A 21,362-nucleotide genomic window follows, 5' to 3' on the forward strand; every position below is an offset into this window, starting at 1 on the left:
CGCCATGTTCGTCGGGGCCGGCGCGGAGAAGTGAGCCACCGCGCATGCGCGCAATCGCACCGGTCCCACTGCGCATGGGCAGACCTGCAGCGCCCATCTGACGCCGGGGTCGGCAGCTGGAGCGGCGCGGGTCGCTCTAGTGCCGTGCTGGACCCCTGTAGGGGTCAGAATCGCTGCTCCTGAGGGCACGTTGCCGCCGTCGAGAAACGCGGCGGCATTTATGATGCCGTCAACACTTAGCCTCAGGATCGGAGAATCCTGCCCTTGAATCCTGCCAGTCCCATGCAGAAACCGTATCTCTTCAGAAGCAGTTTCAGCTGGTTTGTTCACCTTTCCAAGCACACTGCTCTCCTCTCTGCAGACATATCTTTTAACTGAACTGCAGAGAGCTGAACTGCTTGACTTGTGGATACAGCTTCACTCCGCTCACAACTGAACTGCTTTCTGCAAAAAAATGCCTTAGCTCTACCCAGCAACGACATCATCTGACCAAGCTGAACCCTACGTAACTCCACGGGGGAACCTCTTAATCCAAACAAAATTCGATGAGCCCAAGCCTGTTACGAAGGTTTCATTGCACCCCTGGATCCCAAAATATACTTGCCTTTCAAACTAGGATTTCTTTAAAAACATGACAGCCGCGGTCAAACACACTAACCCAGAGTTTACTGCACCAAATGCCTATCATACAATACATCAGAAATTCCTACATTCATCGCACCCACCTATCCAAAGTGTTCCCTTCGATCCATCCTCAGTAATAACTACTAATTGTAAATTAATTGTGTTTAATTATGTACAGGCAGTGGGCATTCATTTGGAATTCACTTGAGCATTATATAAGTGAGATCAGACTGAAGCTGCAATGTGATTGACTGAGGAGGTGGACGCTTGTAATGTTTAGCTCTGTAAATATATGTGAAAGTTTGTGAAGGTTGGCTCCAGCACTATTCCTCGCCAACTGACCTTCTAATGATTAACAATAACCCGGAGTCACGTCTGTTGACAAATACCAGTCCAGTTTCCGAATGAAACCAATGAAGTTTTCTCGTGGTACCACCCATGCTCGTTATCAGATGTACATCGTTTGACCAGCCTTTTTTCAACAAACACTTCCTCCTGCATTTCCAGCCCTTGTGGTTTAGCACAGTAGGCTAAACAGCTGGCTTGTAATGCAGAACAATGCCAGCAGCGCGGGTTCAATTCCCGTAACGGCCTCCCCGAACAGGTGCCGGAATGTGGCAACTAGGGGCTTTTCACAGTAACTTCATTGAAGCCTGCTTGTGACAATAAGCTATTATTATCTTTTTGTCAATAAGAACCTTTGTGTTTAAATTCTGTTAGCAGAGGTACGTGTACAAATAGAGGTAGATAGATTCTAAACTAACAAGCGAATTGGGCGGCTTGGTTGCACAATGGTTAGCACAGCTACCGCACAGCGCCAGGGACCCGGGTTCAATTCCGGCCTTGGGTCACTGTCTGTGTGGAGTCTGCACGTTCTCCCCGTGTGTGCGTGGGTTTCCTCCGGGAGCTCCGGTTTCCTCCCACAGTCCAAAGGTGTGCAGGTTAGGTGGATTGGCCATGATCAATTGCCCCTTAGTGCCTAAAGATGTGCAGGGTAGCTGGGGTCATGGGGATGTGGCAGGGGAGTGGGCCTAGGTGGTGAGGTGCTCTTTCAGAGGGTCGGCACAGACCCGATGGGCCAAATTGCCTTCTTCCGGACAGTAGGAATTCTACGGTTCTGTGGTTATTGGACGTAAAATGGAGTTGAGGTCAGCAATGGGGGGGTTTGGGGGGGGGGGGGGGGGGGGGGAGGGTGAGGGGGGGGGGGTGGATGTTACAGCCCCCAATGTGGCAGGGGGCAAGGCTGAAAATGCTGCCCGCCATTCAAACGCCCATCGTCTTTGACGGGGCAGGAAGATCCCGGCGGCGGGAGTGGCTGTAAAGTCCCACCCATGATCCTCCAGAATGGCGGATCAGGCTCGAGGGGCCGAACTGCCTACTCCTGGCCTCAGATGTCGTCAGATGGCTGGATCTGCCGGATGCTGGCTCCAGTAGATCACCACAACATGGCCGCAAGTGGGGAGGGGGTGTGCGGGGGGGCACAAGGGGGGTGGGGTGGAGGGAGGGGGTGACAAGGGGCGGGTGGGGAGGGGGGGAGGGGGGGGCCACAGTGGGGGGGAGGGGACACACACACACACTCTGTCACACCAGCTGAGCCCGAACCACATCGGAGGAGATTCCTTAAACGTGTGATTTCGTCATTTTTATTTCTGTGTTTAGAAGAGGAAGGTGCTGCACTTTATTCACACTGCTAGTCGAACTGCTTTAACTGAGTGTTATTGCCTGTAGGAATCAATGTTTGTGGGTGAGTATTGCAGGGTTAACTGTCTTATGTGGGCAGCACGGTAGCACAGTGGTTAGCACAGTTGCTTCACAGCTCTAGGGTCCCAGTTTCGTTCCCGGCTTGGGTCACTGTCTGTGCGGAGTCTGCACGTTCTCCCCGTGTGTGCGTGGGTTTCCTCCGGGTGCTCCGGTTTCCTCCCACAGCCCAAAGACGTGCAAGTTAGGTGAATTAGCTGTGCTAAATTGCATTTAGTGTCGAAAAAGGGTCGGGTGGGGTCACTGAGTTATGGGGATGGGGTGGAGGCGTGGGCTACTCTTCCCAAGGGCCGGTGCAGACTCGCTGGCCCGAATGGCCTCCTTCTGCACTGCAAATTCTGTGATTCTGTTCTGCTCCGTCCTCAGTTTGGGGGCTCAGCTTATCCTGGATCGCTGCGGCTGCCTCGTTGCTTGATGTTTCATTCATGAATTCTTGCCTGCAAATTATAATGAGACCTTTATTTGTAGAAGCATTTGTATCAGGCCCAAGGGTGCAGAGGAATAAGGATTGCTTTGTTAAAGTCAGGGAAGACAATTACATTCCCGTGATCCATGCTACTTAAATTCAATGTGAAACCTAATTTGCACTCCAGCTACTTTTGCCAATACTGTGAGTCTCTGCCTGTGTCACTGCGAGATCCATCTGTCTTGTTATCAGTGCCATGGTAACCTTCTGTCTCCTGTTGGGACCATTGGAACAGGAAAAGGCCATTCAGCCCCTCCATCCTGAACCAACATTCAGTGAGAGTGTGTCTCTTTTCTCAGCTTCATTTATTTGACTTGGTGTCAGTCACCCATAATATCCCTGCCCGACAAAAATCTATTCCTAATTGATGGCCTTCAGCTTCTCCTGGTTTTTTTTTGGCGGGGGGAGAGAGACCCAGATTTCCGCTACCCTGTGTGGAAGTGCTTCCGGGTACCGCCCCTGAACTGCCTGGTTCTCATTTTGAGGTTAAATCACCTTGTTCCGGAATCCCCTCCCCTTGCCTGAGGAAATACAGTCCCTCCGACTACCATCAGCTTCTTCATCATGTTAAACATCGCAATTAGCCCACCTGCACGGTCGCACAGTGGTTAGCACTGTTGCTTCACAGCTCCAGGGTCCCAGGTTCGATTCCCGGCTTGGGTCACTGTCTGTGCGGAGTCTGCACCTTCTCCCCGTGTCTGCGTGGGTTTCCTCCGGGTGCTCCGGTTTCCTCCCACAAATCCCGAAAGACGTGCTTGTCGGGTGAATTGGACATTCTGAATTCTCCCTCCGTGTACCTGAACAGGCGCCGGAATGTGGCGACTAGGGGCTTTTCACAGTAACTTTGTTGCAGCATCAATGTAAGCCTACTTGTGACAGTAAAGATTATTATTATGATCAATTGCCCTTAGCATCCAAAAAGTTTAGGTGGGGTTGCTGGGTTACGGGGATGGGGTGCAGGTATGGGCTTAAGTAGGGCGCTCTTTCTGAGGGCTGGTGTTGACTCGATGGGCCGCATGGCCTCCTTCCGCACTGTAATTCTATGATTCTATGAAAACTCAAGAGAAGGCAATAAAACAAAATCTGAATATGCTGGAAATGCTGAGCGACGCTGGCAGCCTCTGTGGAGGGAGAAACAGAGTTAGTTTCGAGTCCGTGTGGCTCTCCTGCTGAACCTGGGGCAAAATTCTCCCCCAACGGCGCGATGTCCACCGACTGGCGCCAAACACGGCGCCAATCAGACGGGCATCGCGCCGGCCCAAAGGTGCGGAATGCTCCGCATCTTTGGCGGCCTAGCCCCAACATTGAGGGGCTAGGCCGACGCCGGAGGGATTTCCGCCCCGCCAGTTGGCGGAAATGGCGTTTGTTGCCCCGCCAGCTGGCGCGGAAATGCGGCGCATGCGCGGGAGCGTCAGCGGCCGCTGACAGTTTCCCGCGCATGCGCAGTGGGGAGAGTCTCTTCCGCCTCCGCCATGGTGGAGGCGGAAGGGAAAGAGTGCCCCCACGGCACAGGCCCGCCCGCGGATCGGTGGGCCCCGATCGCGGGCCAGGCCACCGTGGGGGCACCCCCCGGGGTCAGATCGCCCCGCGTCCCCCCCAGGACCCCGGAGCCTGCCCACGCCGCCTGGTCCCGCCGGTAAATACCAGGTTTGATTTACGCCGGCGGGACAGGCAATTTCTGGGCGGGACTTCGGCCCATCCGGGCCGGAGAATTGGGTCCCGCCAACCGGCGCGGCCCGGTTCCCGCCCCCGCCCAATCTCCGGTACCGGAGACTTCGGCGGGGACGGGGGCAGGATTCACGGCGGCCTACGGCCATTCTCCGACCTGGCAGGGGGTCGGAGAATGACGCCCCTGATCTGTGCAAACTGTACTCGTCATTTAACCAGTGCAATTCTGGTGAAAATACACTGCACCTTCCCAAACATAGCCTTCCTGAGGTTCAGCAGACGGAGTACAATGCAGTGGATTCTCTCAGCCCGGGGCCGGGCCGGTGAATCCCCGCGACCGGCGCGAATCGCGCCACGCCACTCTGACGCCGGGACGCGATTCTCCGCAGATTCCCCCAGGATGGGCCGAGCGGCCGTCGTAAAAAACCCGAGTCCCGTGGCGCCATTCACACCCGCTCTCAGCAGGTGGGACCTCGGCGTCGAAGGGTCCGGGGGCGGGCTGTGTGTGTGTGTGTGGGGGCGGGGGGGGGGGTCCGATCCCGGTGCGGAGAGGTTTGGGGGCCGATGTGACCTGGCCTGCGATCGGGGACCACCGATCGGCGGGCCGGCCTCTCTGGCTGGGGGCCTCCTTTCTTCCGCGCCGGCCCCTATAGTCCTGCGCCATGTTGCATTGCGGCCGCCACGCAGAAGGGAGCCACTGCGCATGCGCGCGTTGGCGCCGGTGCCCCGCGGCACCCAGTTCACGCCAGGATCAGCAGCTGGAGTGGCGTGGATCGCTCCAGCGCCGTGCTGGACCCCTGTAGGGGCCAGAATTGCTGATCCTGAGGCCATGTTGATGCGGTCGAGAAACGCGACGGCGTTTACAACGGTGTCAACACTTACCCTCAGGATCAGAGAATCCCCCCCAGGATTCCAGATGTGGTCGAAGCAGTGTTTTTCTAGAACTGTGACATAACATCCCCATTCTTGTATTCCAGCCACTTCGAGACCAGCCTTTGTTTTTTCACTGTATCCGTCGCCACTCTCTTCAGCTGTTGCATCAGGAAATCCTTTCATAATCCCTCCTGCCCTCCACTCTGTCACGGGCCTTTCCTTTTGGTCTTTCTGAGCCCTCCACTGTTCCACTGGTTTAAAAACCTTCTCACGTCTCCCTCCCTTCGGCTCATGTGGAAGGTCGTTGACCTGAAGCTTTGGCTGGAGTTTTCCAGCCGGCTGCTGGCGGTGGAATTCTCTGGTCCGGCGGGAACCCCCCCCCCCCACCCACCCCCCCCCCCCCCCCACCCCCCACCCCCACCGTGGGTTTCTGCCGCCAGCGAACGGCGCCCCGCCTCCCGCAGCCGAGAAGCACGCAGCTGGGAGGCCGGAGAATTCTGCCCGTTAATTAGCTTTTCGTCATTTATGTCCGCAAACCTCGGAACGTCTCTCGGCTCCTCTGTCGTCTTAAAAGTTCACGCTTCCGTGGGATGTGGGCATTTGTTGCCCATCCCTATTAGCCTTGAACTGAGTGTCTCGCTCGGGCCATTTCAGAGGGGCAGTTAAGGGTCAACCACATCGTTGTGGGTCTGGAGTCACATGTAGGCCAGACCAGGTAAGAATGGCAGATTTCCTTCCCTGAAGGACATGAGTGAACCAGATGGATTTTTCCTTCCTATCAATGGTAGTTCCATGGTCACCATTAAACAAACAAAGAACAAAGAAAACTCCAGCACAGGAACAAGCCCTTCAGCCCTCCAAGACGCGCCGGACAGTACTATTTGAATGGCCTGTTAAAAAGTCAATGTTGGCTCAGCTAACAACTTTCTCTGGGTGGCCGCATTGTTATACCGCAAACCCAAACGGTCGCGTAACATTTCTGACAAGGTCTCACCATAGTCACAGTACTCCGCAATCCTGCGTAGCCTGGATAGAAAATCGGCAAGGGATTCTCCAGGGGTCCTCTCAGCGGTATTAAACCGGTAACGCTGGACTATCGTGGACGGGGTTGGGTTAAAATGTTGCCCCACTATATTCACAAGTTCATCAAACGCCTTGGTGTCCGCGCAGCTGGGTACGTAAGGCTCCTAATCACCCCAAAAGTATGCGGGCCACAGACGGTGAGCAAAATGACCACCTGGCGCTAGTTTTCGGTGATGTTGTTTGCCCGGAAATAGTAACGCATCCGTTGTGCGTACTGGTCCCAACTTTCCAGCGCAGCATCAAAAACATCCAAACGTCCGTACAGGGGCATGGTGTAACAGAAAACAACTTCCAACCTGTATCCAACAAAATCCAGGGAGGTGGCTTCAGCAATGTAGACAGCTATCCACTTTAACCCTCGTCGCCAGTTTTGTGAGGGCCACGAAGAATCCAGCACGAGTTGAAGGATAGAAAGAAATAACATTTATTTACAATAACATATATATACAACAGCAGCAGCAACTCCCTTGCTGCTCACTCTCCTCTAGCCGGTTCCAAACTGGCCAGCTCTGTTTATGCAGGGACTCTGCTAATGATTTCTCCGCCCCCCTCATTGGGGAAGCTCATTCTCCCAAAGGATTGTGGGATTGCCATTAGTCCCCAGCCAGTGGTAAGCAGGCAGGTTACAACAGCCCCCTAGTAATTGACCCCTTTACCCTGGGAAAAAGTCTCTGACTATCCACTCTGTCTATGCTCCTCACACACAGACTAACTTTTATATCGCGGATTTGAACTCACCAGCTGCCATGCTGGAATTTGAAACCATGTTTCCAGAGCATTAGCCTGGCATCTGGATTACTAGCCCAATGACAATACCATCACATCCATATCCAGTGTAGTTGACTGTGATGAGGGAACTTTTTTGGAACATTTTCAGGTGGTGGGGGGGGGGGGGGGGGGGGGGGGGCTAAGATGGGCAGAATGGTTTAGTGATACAAACTCCTGACCCGCCCCGAATATCCTCACAGGGTCACAGGTTTATCCTGTCGGTGGAATACGAGGCCCTGTAATGAAGAGTCCACCTTTACCGGACAATATTCAGCACCAGTGAGTACAGAACTCGGGGGGGCGTTGAGTAGCTGAATACGTGGCTGCAGAGATGAAGCCAGAATCCTGGCCATTGCGGCCAACTCTGGGGAAAGTGGGACCTGCACAAGTTGGGCCTGTTGTTTAGTTCGGACTGGCAGCATCTGTGGAGAGAGAAAGAGAGTAAGCGCTCCAAAGAAGAGTCACATTGACTCGAAACTTTGGGCGAAATTCTCCCATCTAGAACTAAGTCCCATTGCAAGGGCCATGTGGTGGTCAATTTAGCGCGGCCAATCCACCTAACCTGCACATCTTTGGACTATGGGAGGAAACTGGAACACCCGGAAGAAGCCCACGGAGACACGGGGAAAGTGTGAAACTCCACACGGGCAATTACCCGGGGTCGGTATTGAACCTGGGTCCCTGGCGCTGTGAGGTGGCAGTGAAAACTACTGTGCCACCCTTGCTCCAGATGTGTTCTGGAGTGGCGTAACTTCTGTTTGGTGTAATAGAGAATTGTGATGGGGTGGGGGGGCGGGAGATCCCTGTTGGGCCTTCATCTGCATCCCATTCGTGGGAAGCAAATTAATTTCACTGGTCTCTATAGTGATCTCTGTATATGTTAACACATGATTAGTTAATGTGCAGTTAGTGCAGCCAGGTGATCATGAGATGGCAACACTAACAGGATCTATATAAGGAATTTCCCGCTCTTTCTGTAGGTTAGTGTGTGTGTCGCAGCTAGAGGATAGAAGTGACCAGCTCAGAGTGTAGTGTATTATATTAATTGTTAATTTAATCTAATCTTAGTTAATTATATTACTAGTCAAAGTATTAAAGTAAAGGAACTCACAAGTATATTATTTTGTTACTCAATAAATAATTTGTCATCAATGGAAGAATTTGACTGTTTATTATCAAGTTAAATACAACTCGGAAGACAAATGAGTAATATATATATTACATCTCTGTAATATAACAGTCTCCTGTGACTTTCCCAATCCACCATGGCCAGTGGAGGATCCCATGGGAAATTCACGCTGATGCCAAACCGATTTTTTGACTCCCATGGAATTCTGCCCCCACCCCCCACCATCACTATTGAACCCACCAGCAGAGGCATGGGAAAATTCCACCTGTTAACCCTGTTTCTCTCTCTTCCGATGCTACCAGACCTGCAGAGTTTTCCAGCGTTTTCTGTTTTTATTTCAAATCTCCTGCTTCGCGGTATTTTGCTTTTAGTATTCTGGTGCTTAACCTGGTGTTCAGATTTCTGAGGATACTTTGCCTTTCCGAGTAGTAATTTCAGGCAGACCAACCAATTTAAGAGAATCAGTCGGGCTTGTAACTTGACTCATTTGCACTTGCTAGAAGCAACACAAATTCATACGCAAACAAAAGGGATATGTTTCAAGCCTTGAGCATTTTTTCAATTAGCTGGGCTCTTGGGGAGCTTATTGTTCCTGTTGCTTTGTCCATGGCAATGCTTTGACCAATCAGATTCTACTCATTAACAAATCGGCATCCTTTCCGCCTGTAGTGTAAATTGTTGTGACTGTTTGACATTTGGCATGCTTGCATTTGCATCTGATGAGTGCAAGATGAAAAACTTCAGCAGCATGTCTTTCTTTTCAGTAATATTCATTGTATGTTTCTGTGGTAACACTACCAGGGCTCATAGCAAAATACAAACCCTTAAAGATTGGACATTGTAATAGCGTCTAACATTCTGAAAGACGTTCAGGATGAAAGGTGAGATGGTGGGAGTGGGAGGTGAACAAGAGATCAGGAGTGGAGGATTACAATGGTCTCAGAATGTAGACGTTACAGAGGGAGTGGTAATAATAATAATAATAATCGCTTATTGTCACAAGTAGGCTTCAATGAAGTTACTGTGAAAAGCCCCTAGTCGCCACATTCCGACGCCTGTTCGGGGAGGCCGGTACGGGAATTGAACCCGCGCTGCTGGTCTTGTTCTGCTTTACAAGCCAGCCCCAGTGGCGAGGCCATCCGAGGATCTAAATGAGGATGAGAATTTTTAAGTTGAGGTGTTGGTGAACTGGGAACTGATGGTGAGGTGTTGGGGGAACAGGAATCCATGCCAGTTAGGATACCGGCAGTAGAGCTTTGGATGAGTTGAAGTTTATGGAGGCTGGAAGATGGGGGCTGGACAATAATGCATTCGAATCGTTGAGTCTAAACGTGAGAAAGGCAAGGAAGAGGGTTTCAGCAGGAGGTGACACCTGTGGCAGCCTTGATTTTAAAATCCTCATTTGTCTGGTGAGACAATGTCAAATTTTACACTTGGTGAACAGTAAGGATGAAGATGACAATGAATTCTGACTGATTTCGTAACGCTGCTGACAACCTCGAAAGAGCTTCTTCGTGAGCACAGCTATATGTAACTCTCCAGACCAGATGTTTTCATAGATTATCATAGATTATCATAGAATTTACAGTGCAGAAGGAGGCCATTCGGCCCATAGAGTCTGCACCGGCTCTTGGAAAGAGCACCCTACCCAAGGTCCACACCTCCACCCTATCCGCATAACCCAGTAACCTCACCCAACACTAAGGGCAATTTTGGACACTAAGGGCAATTTGTCATGGCCAATCCACCTAACCTGCATATCTTTGGACTGTGGGAGGAAACCGGAGCACCCGGAGGAAACCCACGCACGCACGGGGAGGATGTGCAGACTCCGCACAGACAGTGACCCAAGCCGGAATCGAACCTGGGACCCTGGAGCTGTGAAGCAATTGTGCTGTCCACAATGCTACCGTGCTGCCCCCTCAGATCCTGGTTGGCACTACCTCACTCCCTACACAGGTGTATCTATCCCTGCACAGATTCTCCAAGCTGTCTCATTCTCTAGCTCAATCCGGAACCACCTGACCCTCTTCCAGCACTCCCCACCTTGACCCAATACTGTTCAAATGCCACTTATAAATAAAGTTGACAAAACAGGTTTACCTGCTTATCTCTGCAGACCTTGTGAAGAGTTGCTTGTGAAGAGTTGTGAAGAGGGGCTGGTTTGGCACAGTGGGCTGAATAGCTGCCAATCACCACGGCTTGCCTGCTGTAGCCAGGGTTGCCCCAGCAATCGATCCTTGCTGAGCATCGATTAATAACATCAATTTATTAGCCCTTCTCCCTCTGACTCTGTCTATCTCTTTATCTGTCCCTCTCTCTGTCTTTACCCCTCCCTCTCTCTCTATCTAACAATATATCACTCACCTGGTGAAGGAGCTACCCTCCGAAAGCTAGTGATTCCAAATAAACGTGTTGGACTTTAACCTGGTATTGTAAGACTTCTTCCTATGTCCACCCCAGTCCAACGCCGGCATCTCCACATCATTACAATATATCTATATCTCTTGTTAGGATACCACCTAAACCCCAATTTTTATTAGGAAACCGGATGAGAAACCCCAAACAATTTGCAATTTGGAAAACTGTGAAGAAAGGATACTTCACCCCAGGGGTGATGTCCCTGACCAATAGGTATCTTTTATGTTAAAACAAACTTTAATTTAAATACAGAATTAATCAGATTAACATCGAAGAAAATAGTTTTCCAATGAACAATTAAAACGTTTTTAAACACAAGGAAAAACTTAAACTTATGCCCCACGCCTTCACTATAAATATTCCAACCAGGCAACTCAATATGGTTCAAATGCCACTTATAAATAAAGTTAACAAAACAGGTTTACCTGCTTATCTCTGCAGACCTTGTGAAGAGTTCCTTGTGAAGAACTGTGAAGAGGGGCTGGTTCGGCACAGTGAGCTGAGCAGCTGGCTTGTAATACAGAGCAATGCCAGCAGTGCAGGTTCAATTCCCATACTGGCCTCCCCGAACCAGCCTCCCCGAACAGGGGCCAGAATGTGGCGACTAGGGGCTTTTCACAGTAACTTCATTGAAGCCTACTTGTGACAATAAGTGATTATTATTGTTAAGAGAGCAGATCCAGTCACTTCTGTTATGTCAACCTAACAACATTTGGCAAAACGACAAACAGCTCTGGCTCCTTCCATTAATTCCATCTTCTGCGTCCCACTAAGATGTCTCATGACCTGCTTATCTAGGACTAAGACTTATCTAGGATTAAGGGGGCTGGTTTAGCTCAGTTGGCTGGTCAGCTGGTTTGTGATAGAGAGGCAGGCAGCAGCATGGGTTCAAATCCTGAGCCGGCTGATGTTATTTGTGGAGACCCTGCCTTCTCAGCCTTGCCCCTCACCCGAGGTGTGATGATCCTCAGGTTAAATCACCATCAGTCAGCCCTCTGTTATGGGTCTAGGTTGACAGAACCCATTGAAAGTGTTTCATGGAGTTCAACCGACCCACAACTGTTAATAGATTGTGGTGTGGGAAGCACACGGCGTACTCTCCAGGTGTGATACAGCAATTATGGACAAATGGTTTTTAAAACAAAACAATGTTTATTCTATGAACTTAAGTTAATCTTAGCACCCATTACTTCAAAGATAACCCCAAAAGACTACAACACTAAATAATCCTTTAAACATCCAACCTTCAACAACAGACATGAGGTTACATTCAATGTATTTATAGTCTTTGGATTTGCAGACCAGCAAATACCAGCTCTGTATCTTCCTGCAGCTCTCAGCAAAAACACACAGACACTCCCAGCTTTCTCCTCAAACGGAAACCAAAAGCGAGCTCAGCTCCCCCCACCCTCTGACATCACTTCAGTAATATGATCAGCTCCATTTCTTAAAGGTACTCTCACATGACACCTCCCTTTCAAAGGGGAAAGCAGCCTATGGTGATCTGGGACCATGGTAACTTTACTTAGAATCATACAATCACTACAGTGCAGAAGGAGGCCATTTGGCCCATCAAAATATCTGAAAGGGTAGCCCACCTAGGGCCAGTAACCCAACCTAAGCTTTTGAACACTTATGGGCAATTGATTATGGCCAATCCACCTAGCCTGCACATCTTTGGACTGTGGGAGGAAACCGGAGCGCCCGGAGTAAACCCACGCAGACACGGGGAGAAAGTGCAAACTCCACACAGCCAGTGACCCACGGCCGGAATTGAACCCGGGTCCCTGGAGCTGTGAGGCAGCAGTGCTACCAATTGTGTCGCCCATACCTTTACTATCTAGGACTAATCACAAACCCTCAAATTAGGTACACCCCAGGGAATCGCAAGCAATCAAATCAATATCTCATTAGCCATCTAGATATAAACAAGTAAATGGTTGGAAACAACGCTACCTCACTTTTTACAACTCCTTAATCACACTGCCTGTAGGTATTTTAAACCAGGATGTTTAATAACATTACTGCCACAAATATAAAACAATTTCTTCCATTCATCATGCTCTCTCGATCCATTTCTAACTGTGGAGGAATACATTTAATAACGACAGTAGTGACTCCGTACACCAGCCGGAACCCCAGTGGTAATTCTGTCATGGCCATTTCTGGGAGCCCGGGCAGATAAACGCCTGCCAGTGAGGCAAAGATCCCACTTGCAAGAACTGCCAGCCAATTAGAGGGCCAAGGGGACCTTCAGTCCTGCAGCACCTTCAGGTCAGGTGGCCACTGCTGGAAGTGCAGGGGGCCCAGAGCATTAGCATGGATGGCGGCTGCGGGAGAGAGGTTGAGTGGGCAGCCTTGCCAAGGTCAAGCAGACAGGCATTACTGTGACAGGAAAGTGTCATTGTGGAGGGTTGGGGGGGGCGGTGGAGGGCGTCGTCCAGCTGGGGTGACAGATGTTCCCCGCCGTGAGTCCGCAAGGAGGCTGCCAGCGTCTAACTGACTGTCGATCCACGAAGCAAATCACCCCTACCCCCACCCCTCACCTGTTGCTAGTAGAGGGATGAAGGCCTTCATTGTCCGCTTAAGGGCTTTAATTAGCCTCTGGGTAGGAAGGCCATCTGCAATCTTCGCCGTCCCGACTTAATCAGGGGGCGTTGTTAGGGTGACGGACTCTACACCCCGCCCCTAGGCTCATTATACAGCATCCCTACCGCCCAGCCGATCTCGGAGTCAGCTGTGGGTGTCGAAGGGAATTAAATTCTGCCCGCATTTATCTACCATTTCATCACGGTATCTGAAATTATCTGTCGCTTTATATATTTCAATATATAACCTGTCTGTATAAATTAATATCTTTGTGTCATTCTATCTGAATGTCACTTTACATATCAATCTGGATCTGTGGTACACCATGGATCTGTCCCTTGATCTGTTCCACACCAGACATTGGGCTCTGTGTTTCGGTTACACCGTTTACTGAATAGAGGCTTTCCAAAGCTGCGACAGTAACTGCTAAAGACAGTAAAACAGACAATCCTTACAAATTAAATCCCGGTGCGATGACGAGATGTCATGCAATGACAGTAGTTTAGTACGCAGTCTCCCACACCATCTTACTCAAATTGTCTTTGAGCCGCCCAAAACACTTCCAGAGAGACAGATTTTTAATCCGCGAGGGAATCGAGGGTTATGGGGATAAGGCGGGAAAGTGGAGTTGAGGGTTATATCGGATCAGCCATGATAGCGGAGCAGAGTTGATGGGCCGAATGGCCTCATTCTGCTCCTGCGTCTTACGCCCATGGAGTTAAAGCCCCAAATCTTTCCCTTTCTTTGGCCTCGATCTTGGGCTTTTTTCCCCTAAAACTGGCCTCAGCCGGAGTGTTTAACCACATTCCAGGAAGGATGTCATGGCCTCAGAGAGGGTGGCAGAGGAGATTTACGAGAATGGTGTCTGGAATAACGGACTTCGGTTATATGGAGGGTGGAGTTTCCAACCCCTCCAGGATTGGCCTGGAATATCCAGGAATTGAACATTAACCTCCAGGATACTGCTTTGTGCGGCCTTGGAGAAAAATCATTGTGATTTATTTTGAACATTTCGCGTTGCCAGATATAATACTACGAATCCAGACCAGATCCCAACAGTGGCTGGGATACTGGGCAGAAATCCCAATATTTTATTTTAATTTTGTAAGGAAAGGAAAGGATTTCTTGCTCCAGAAGTGATTGAACAAAGAAATAGGGATATGGTTTATGAAAACAAACTTTATTACTAACACAGTATTAAAATATCTTTAACATCACAGCAGAAAATAACTGACAATTACTCCCCCAACCCAGAACCTCGGGCTGGATGTCTTCAAAAGCTGTTTTCACCTGCCTTGTTTCAACCCCTCCCTTGTCCTCAGACAAGTCTGCGCTGCTTTAAATAGTGTTTACCTCTTACAGTGGGAGCAGAACGGTTTCACTCTGCACACAGCTTCAGCCAGAAACTGAAAAATGCTTTCTCAAGCTCCACCCAGCAATCACATCACCTCACCAAGCTGAAAACTAATGAACTCCCCAGGGAACCCCCTTAATAAAAACAAAAATTGCATGAACCAAAGCTTTTTACGACGGTTAATTGCACCTCTGGCTCCCAAAATGCACGTGCCTTTCAAACTAGGATTTGTTGTAAACCATGACAGCAGCGGCCAAACACACTATAACCCCAACCTTTAACCCTGAATACAATATATCTAAAATCCTATATTCATCAAAATATAAATATTGAAAATGGCAACAACAAAGGCCGATTGGCTGATAGTCAAACATCATCCAATTGGGCAACGAGCCTTTTTCTTTTCCAATGGGTGTAGGAAGGCAGTAAGTCACAAGGGAGGGTGCGCTGGCCGACTAATAGCTGGGGCCTGGGGGCGTGCCGTACATTTCATCATTGTTGGCAACTCTAATTGAGAGGCTGGGATTTAATTCCACGGAGCGGAGAAGGTTATGAAGAAATTTAATCAAGGGGCTCGAAATCACAAGGCGTCGCTTCGGGAACATGCTCAAAGTCAAGATATTCCTTCTTCCCCTCCATTTTTTAAAATAATGATCTTTATTAGTGTCACAAGTAGGCTCACATTAACACTGCAATGAAGCTACTGTGAAATGCCCCTAGTCGCTACACTGAGGGAGAATTCAGAAAGTCCAATTCACCTAACAGCACGTCTTTCGGGACTAGTAGAACATAGAACATAACAGCGCAGTACAGGCCCTTCGGCCCTCGATGTTGCGCCGACCTGTGAAACCACTCTAAAGCCCATCTACACTATTCCCTTATCGTCCATATGTCTATCCAATGACCATTTGAATGCCCTTAGTGTTGGCGAGTCCACTACTGTTGCAGGCAGGGCATTCCACGCCCTTACTACTCTCTGAGTAAAGAACCTACCTCTGACATCTGTCCTATATCTATCTCCCCTCAATTTAAAGCTATGTCCCCTCGTGCTAGACATCACCATCCGAGGAAAAAGGCTCTCACTGTCCACCCATTCCAATCCTCTGATCATCTTGTATGCCTCAATTAAGTCACCTCTTAACCTTCTTCTCTCTGACGAAAACAGCCTCAAGTCCCTCAGCCTTCTCTCATAAGATCTTCCCTCCATACCAGGCAACATTCTGGTAAATCTCCTCTGCACCCTTTCCAATGCTTCCACATCCTTCCTATAATGCGGCGACCAGAATTGCACGCAATACTCCAAATGCGGCTGCACCAGAGTTTTGTACAGCTGCAACATGACCTCATGGCTCCGAAACTCAATCCCTCTACCAATAAAAGCTAACACACCGTACGCCTTCTTAACAACCCTCTCAACCTGGGTGGCAACTTTCAGGGATCTATGTACATGGACACCGAGATCTCTCTGCTCATCCACACTGCCAAGAATCTTACCATGAGCCCAGTACTCTGTCTTCCTGTTATTCCTTCCAAAATGAATCACCTCACACTTTTCTGCATTAAACTCCATTTGCCATCTCTCAGCCCAGCGCTGCAGCTTATCTATGTCTCTCTGTAACCTGCAACATCCTTCCGCACTGTCCACAACTCCACCGACTTTAGTGTCATCTGCAAATTTACTCACCCATCCTTCAGCCCTCCTCCAGGTCATTTATAAAAATGGCAAACAGCAGTGGCCCCAAAACAGATCCTTGTGGTACACCACTAGTAACTGGACTCCAGTCTGAACATTTCCCATCAACCACCGCCCTTTGTCTTCTTCCAGCTAGCCAATTTCTGATCCAAACTGCTAAATCACCCTGAATCCCATGCCTCCGTATTTTCTGTAGTAGCCTACCGTGGGGAACCTTATCAAACGCTTTACTGAAATCCATATATATCACATCAACTGCTTTACCCTCATCCACCTGTTTGGTCACCTTCTCAAAGAACTCAATAAGGTTTGTGAGGCACGACCTACCCTTCACAAAACCGTGTTGACTATCAAATTATTCCTTTCCAGATGATTATACATCCAATCTCTTATAAGCCTTTCCAAGATTTTGCCCACAACAGAAGTAAGGCTCACTGGCCTATAGTTACCTGGATTGTCTCTACTCCCCTTCTTGAACAAGGGGACAACATTTGCTATCCTCCAGTCTTGTCTGTAGACAAAGATGACTTGAAGATCAAAGCCAAAGGCTCAGCAATCTCCTCCCTAGCTCCCCAGAGAATCCTAGGATAAATCCCATCCGGTCCAGGGGACTTATCTATTTTCACACTTTCCAGAACTGCTAACACCTCCTCCTTATGAACCTCAAGCCCTTCTAGTCTAGGAGCCTGAATCTCAGTATTCTCCTCGACAACATTGTTTTTTTCCTGTGTGAATACTGACAAAAAATATTCATTTAGCCACTCTCCTATCTCCTCGGACTCCAAGCACAACTTCCCACTACTGTCCTTGACTGGCCCTACTCTTACCCTAGTCATTCGTTTATTCCTGACATATCTCTAGAAAGCTTTAGGGTTATTCTTGATCCTACCTGCCAAAGACTTCTCATGTCCCCTCCTGGCTCTTCTTAGCTCTCTCTTTAGGTCCTTCCTAGCTAACTTGTAACTCTTGAACGCCCTAACTGAACCTTCATGTCTCATCTTTACATAAGCCTCCTTCTTCCTCTTGACAAGCGTTTTGACTGCTTTAGTAAACTATGGTTCCCTTGCTCGACCACTTCCTCCCTGCCTGACAGGTACATACTTATCAAGGACACGCAGTAGCTGTTCCTTGAACAAGCTCCACATTTCCATTGTGCCCAGCCCCTGCAGTTTTCCTCTCCATCCGATGCATCCTAAGTCTTGCCTCATCGCATCATAATTGTCTTTTCCCCAGATATAACTCTTGCCCTGCGGTATATACCTATCCCTTTCCATCACTAAAGTAAACGTAATTGAATTGTGATTACTATCACCAAAGTGCTCACCTACCTCCAAATCTAACACCTGTCCTGGTTCATTACCCAGTAACAAATCCAATATGGCCTCGCCTCTCGTTGGCCTATCTACATACTGTGTCAGGAAACCCTCCTGCACACATTGGACAAAAACGGACCCATCTAAAGTACTCGAACTGCAGCGTTTCCAGTCAATATTTGGAAAGTTAAAGTCCTCCATAACAACTACTCTGTTGCTTTCGCTCCTATTCAGAATCATCTTTGCAATCCTTTCCTCTACATCTCTGGAACTTTTCGGAGGCCTATAGAAAACCCCAAACAGGATGACCTCTCCTTTCCTGTTTCTAACCTCAGCCCATACTACCTCAATAGACGAGTCCTCATCAAACGTCCTTTCTGCCACCGTAATACTGTCCTTGACTAACAATGCCACCCCTCCCCCTCTTTTACCACCTTCCCTGAGCTTACTGAAATATCTAAACCCCGGCACCTGCAACAACCATTCCTGTCCCTGCTCTCTCCATGTCTCCGAAACAGCTACAACATCGAAGTCCCAGGTACCAACCCATGTCGTAAGTTCACCCACCTTATTCCGGATGCTCCTGGCATTGAAGTAGACACACTTTAAACCAACTTCCGGCCTGCAGGTGCACTCCTGCAACTTTGAAACCTTACTCATGACCTCACTACTCTCAACCTCCTGTATACTGGAGCTACAATTCAGGTTCCCAAGCCCCTGCTGAACTAGTTTAAACACTCCCGAAGAGCATTAGCAAATTTCCCCCCCCCAGGATATTGGTACCCCTCTGGACCAGGTGTAGACCATCCCATTTGTAGACGTCCCACTGACCCCAGAATGAGCCCCAATTATCCAGAAATCTGAAACCCTCCCTCCTGCACCATCCCTGTAGCCACGTGTTCAACTCCCATCTCTCCCTATTCCTCGTCTCGCTATCACGTGGCACGGGTAACAACCCAGAGATAATAACTCTGTTTGTCCTAGATCTAAGCTTCCACCTTAGCTCCCTGAATTCTTGCCTTACATCCCTATCCCTTTTCCTACCTATGTCGTTGGTACCTTTGTGGACCACGGCTTGAGGCTGCTCCCCCTCCCCCTTAAGGATCCCGAAAACACGATCCGAGACAAGACGCACCCTGGCACCTGGGAGGCAACACACCAACCGCGATTCTCGCTCGTTCCCACAGAATCTCCTATCTATCCCCTTAACTATGGAGTCTCCAATGACTAATGCTCTACTCCTCTCCCCCCTTTCCTTCTGAGCAACAGTGACAGACTCTGTGCCAGAGACCTGCACCCCATGGCTTACCCCTGGTAAGTACCCCCCCCCCCCCAACAGTATCCAAAGCAGAGGAAAGCCACACAGACACGGGGAGAACGTGCAGACTCCGCACAGACAGTGACCCAGCCAGGATTTGAACCTGGGATCCTGGCGCTGTGAAGCCACAGTGCTAACCACTGTGCTACTGTGCTACCCATTTGCATTCCCACCAAAATTGCACTGGAAGGTAGGGTCCCAGAATCTCTGTAATTGCGGGCAGCATCTGACCGCTGACTTCAGGACCCGACCCAATATGGCAGTGGCTTGAGCGTCAATGTCGAACGGAGCAGTGGATTCAGGCCACTGGCCCCCCGTTAACTCTGGGCAGTGAACTCTGACTCACCCCGTACGCTTCGCAATGATGTAAAGAAATCTCTCTTTTCCTTCCAGATTGCTCCAGGCCCAGTGCTTCCCAGAGCATCTCCGAGTTGGTCACGCCAACACTGAACATGCCGCAGTCGTTCGGCTCTCCCGGACGTCCGTCCATCCTCGACACCTTCCTCGTCGCCGGACTCAGCCCTCCGGGGCTGAATGGGTCGGAGGGAGACGCGGCGGAACGGCCATCCCAGGAGGGCCCGGGCCAGCGGGACGGGGTTACCATGGGAGACCGATGCTGGCCCGTCCGCCCCACCCTCAGAAATGAGCTGGACACTTTCTCCGTCCATTTCTATGTGTTCTTTGGACCCAACATTTCCGTGCCCCCCGATAGGCCGGCCGTGTTTGTCATCAACCTGGTTCCAGTGCTGGACAGTGGAGGGGTCCTCAACATGGAGCTAAAATTCAACACGGTAAGTTCTCTTTCAATTCATTCATGGCCTTCAGAAGCACACAAAAGGACCGGGTGTAGGGATGTTGTTGGCAGGATGAGCAGTTATTGCCCATCCCTATTTGTCCTTAAGCAACGTTGAATACAACTGAGTGTCGTTTCAGAGGGTAGTTTAGAGTCAACCCCATTGCTGTGGGTCTGGAGTCACCTGTAGGCCAGACAGGGTAAGGACGGCAGATTTCCTTCCCTGAAGGGACATTGGTGAACCAGATGGGTTTGTAAATCCCTGGGTGACTATGACTGACACTTTCTTTTTCCAAGTCCAAATTGGCTCATTGGCAGAATGTAAATTCCCCAGCCCCCGAGATGGGGTTTGAACTCAGCTCCCGGAGAAGTGAGAGAAATCGAGGGGCATCCCAAAATGAGAGGGGTGAAAAAAGGGGCCTTCAGTGTTGACAAAGTATTCCCTCTCGGTGTCCATTCGTTTTTAAAAAAATTTAGAGTGCCCAATTCATTTTATCCAATGAAGGGGCAATTTCGCGCGGCCAATCCACCTCGCCTGCACGTCTTCGGGTTTTGGGGCAACCCACGCAAATTCAGGGAGAATGTGCAAACTCCACACGGACAGTGACCCAGAGCCGGGATCGAACCTGGGACCTCGGCGCTGTGAGGCAGCAGTGCTAACCCATTGCGCCACTGTGCTGCCCTCTCAGTGTCCATTCTAAAGGCAATAGCTATACCTTGGGATAAGGCATTAATCAGTAAGAAATTTAAGCGTGTAGCAGAGGCAATGTAATAACCTGGGCAGCACGGCAGCATTGTGGTTAGGACAATTGCTTCACAGCTCCAGGGTCCCAGGTTCGATTCCCGGCTTGGGTCACTGTCTGTGCGGAGTCTGCACATCCTCCCCGTGTGTGCGTGGGTTTCCTCCGGGTGCTCCGGTTTCCTCCCACAGTCCAAAGATGTGCAGGTTAGGTGGATTGGCCATGCTAAATTGCCCTTAGTGTCCAAAATTGCCCTTAGTGTTGGGTGAGGTTCCTGGGTTATGGGGATAGGGTGGAGGTGTGGGCCTTGGGTAGGGTGCTCTTTCCAAGAGCCGGTGCAGACTCGATGGGCCGAATGGCCTCCTTCTGCACTGTAAATTCTATGAAATAACCATGCTGGTCATCAATCTTCATAAAAATTGGACCAATCAAATTGGCAACAGTGGCCTGGAAGATAAGGTTGGAGAATACTTTTGTGATAGTTTCCTGAAACAATATTTGGTGAAACCAACCAGGGATAAAGACATTTTAGATATACTATTACACAATGAGTCAAGTTTAATTAATAATTTCAGAGCAAAAGATCCTCTTGGAACTGGTGACCATAAAGCCATATTCAGTTTGAGAGTGGTAGACTCCAGCCCCATGCAGCAAGCAATTAGGAAGGCAAATGGCATGTTGCACTTTATTGCAAGTGGATTGGAGTTCAAGAATAAGAAAATCTTGTTACAGTTGTGTAGGGTTTTGATGTGACCGCATCAGGGACACTGGG

At 49.6% G+C, this 21,362-nt stretch overlaps 1 protein-coding gene across 5 annotated transcripts in view; it reads left to right on the forward strand.

Annotated features, from left to right (window-relative positions):
• tmem8b (transmembrane protein 8B) overlaps positions 1 to 21,362 on the forward strand; it is a 294,134-nt gene that overhangs the window by 209,343 nt on the left and 63,429 nt on the right. For all 5 annotated transcript variants that reach the window (XM_072515646.1, XM_072515647.1, XM_072515648.1 and 2 more), the window contains one exon: positions 19,451 to 19,848. In XM_072515646.1, the coding sequence (XP_072371747.1) occupies positions 19,451 to 19,848 (398 nt within the window). The remainder of the gene's footprint in view (positions 1 to 19,450; positions 19,849 to 21,362) is intronic.

The sequence above is a fragment of the Scyliorhinus torazame genome, chromosome 9 (assembly GCF_047496885.1).
Source record: "Scyliorhinus torazame isolate Kashiwa2021f chromosome 9, sScyTor2.1, whole genome shotgun sequence".
In the NCBI taxonomy this organism is placed as follows: Eukaryota; Metazoa; Chordata; class Chondrichthyes; order Carcharhiniformes; family Scyliorhinidae; genus Scyliorhinus; species Scyliorhinus torazame.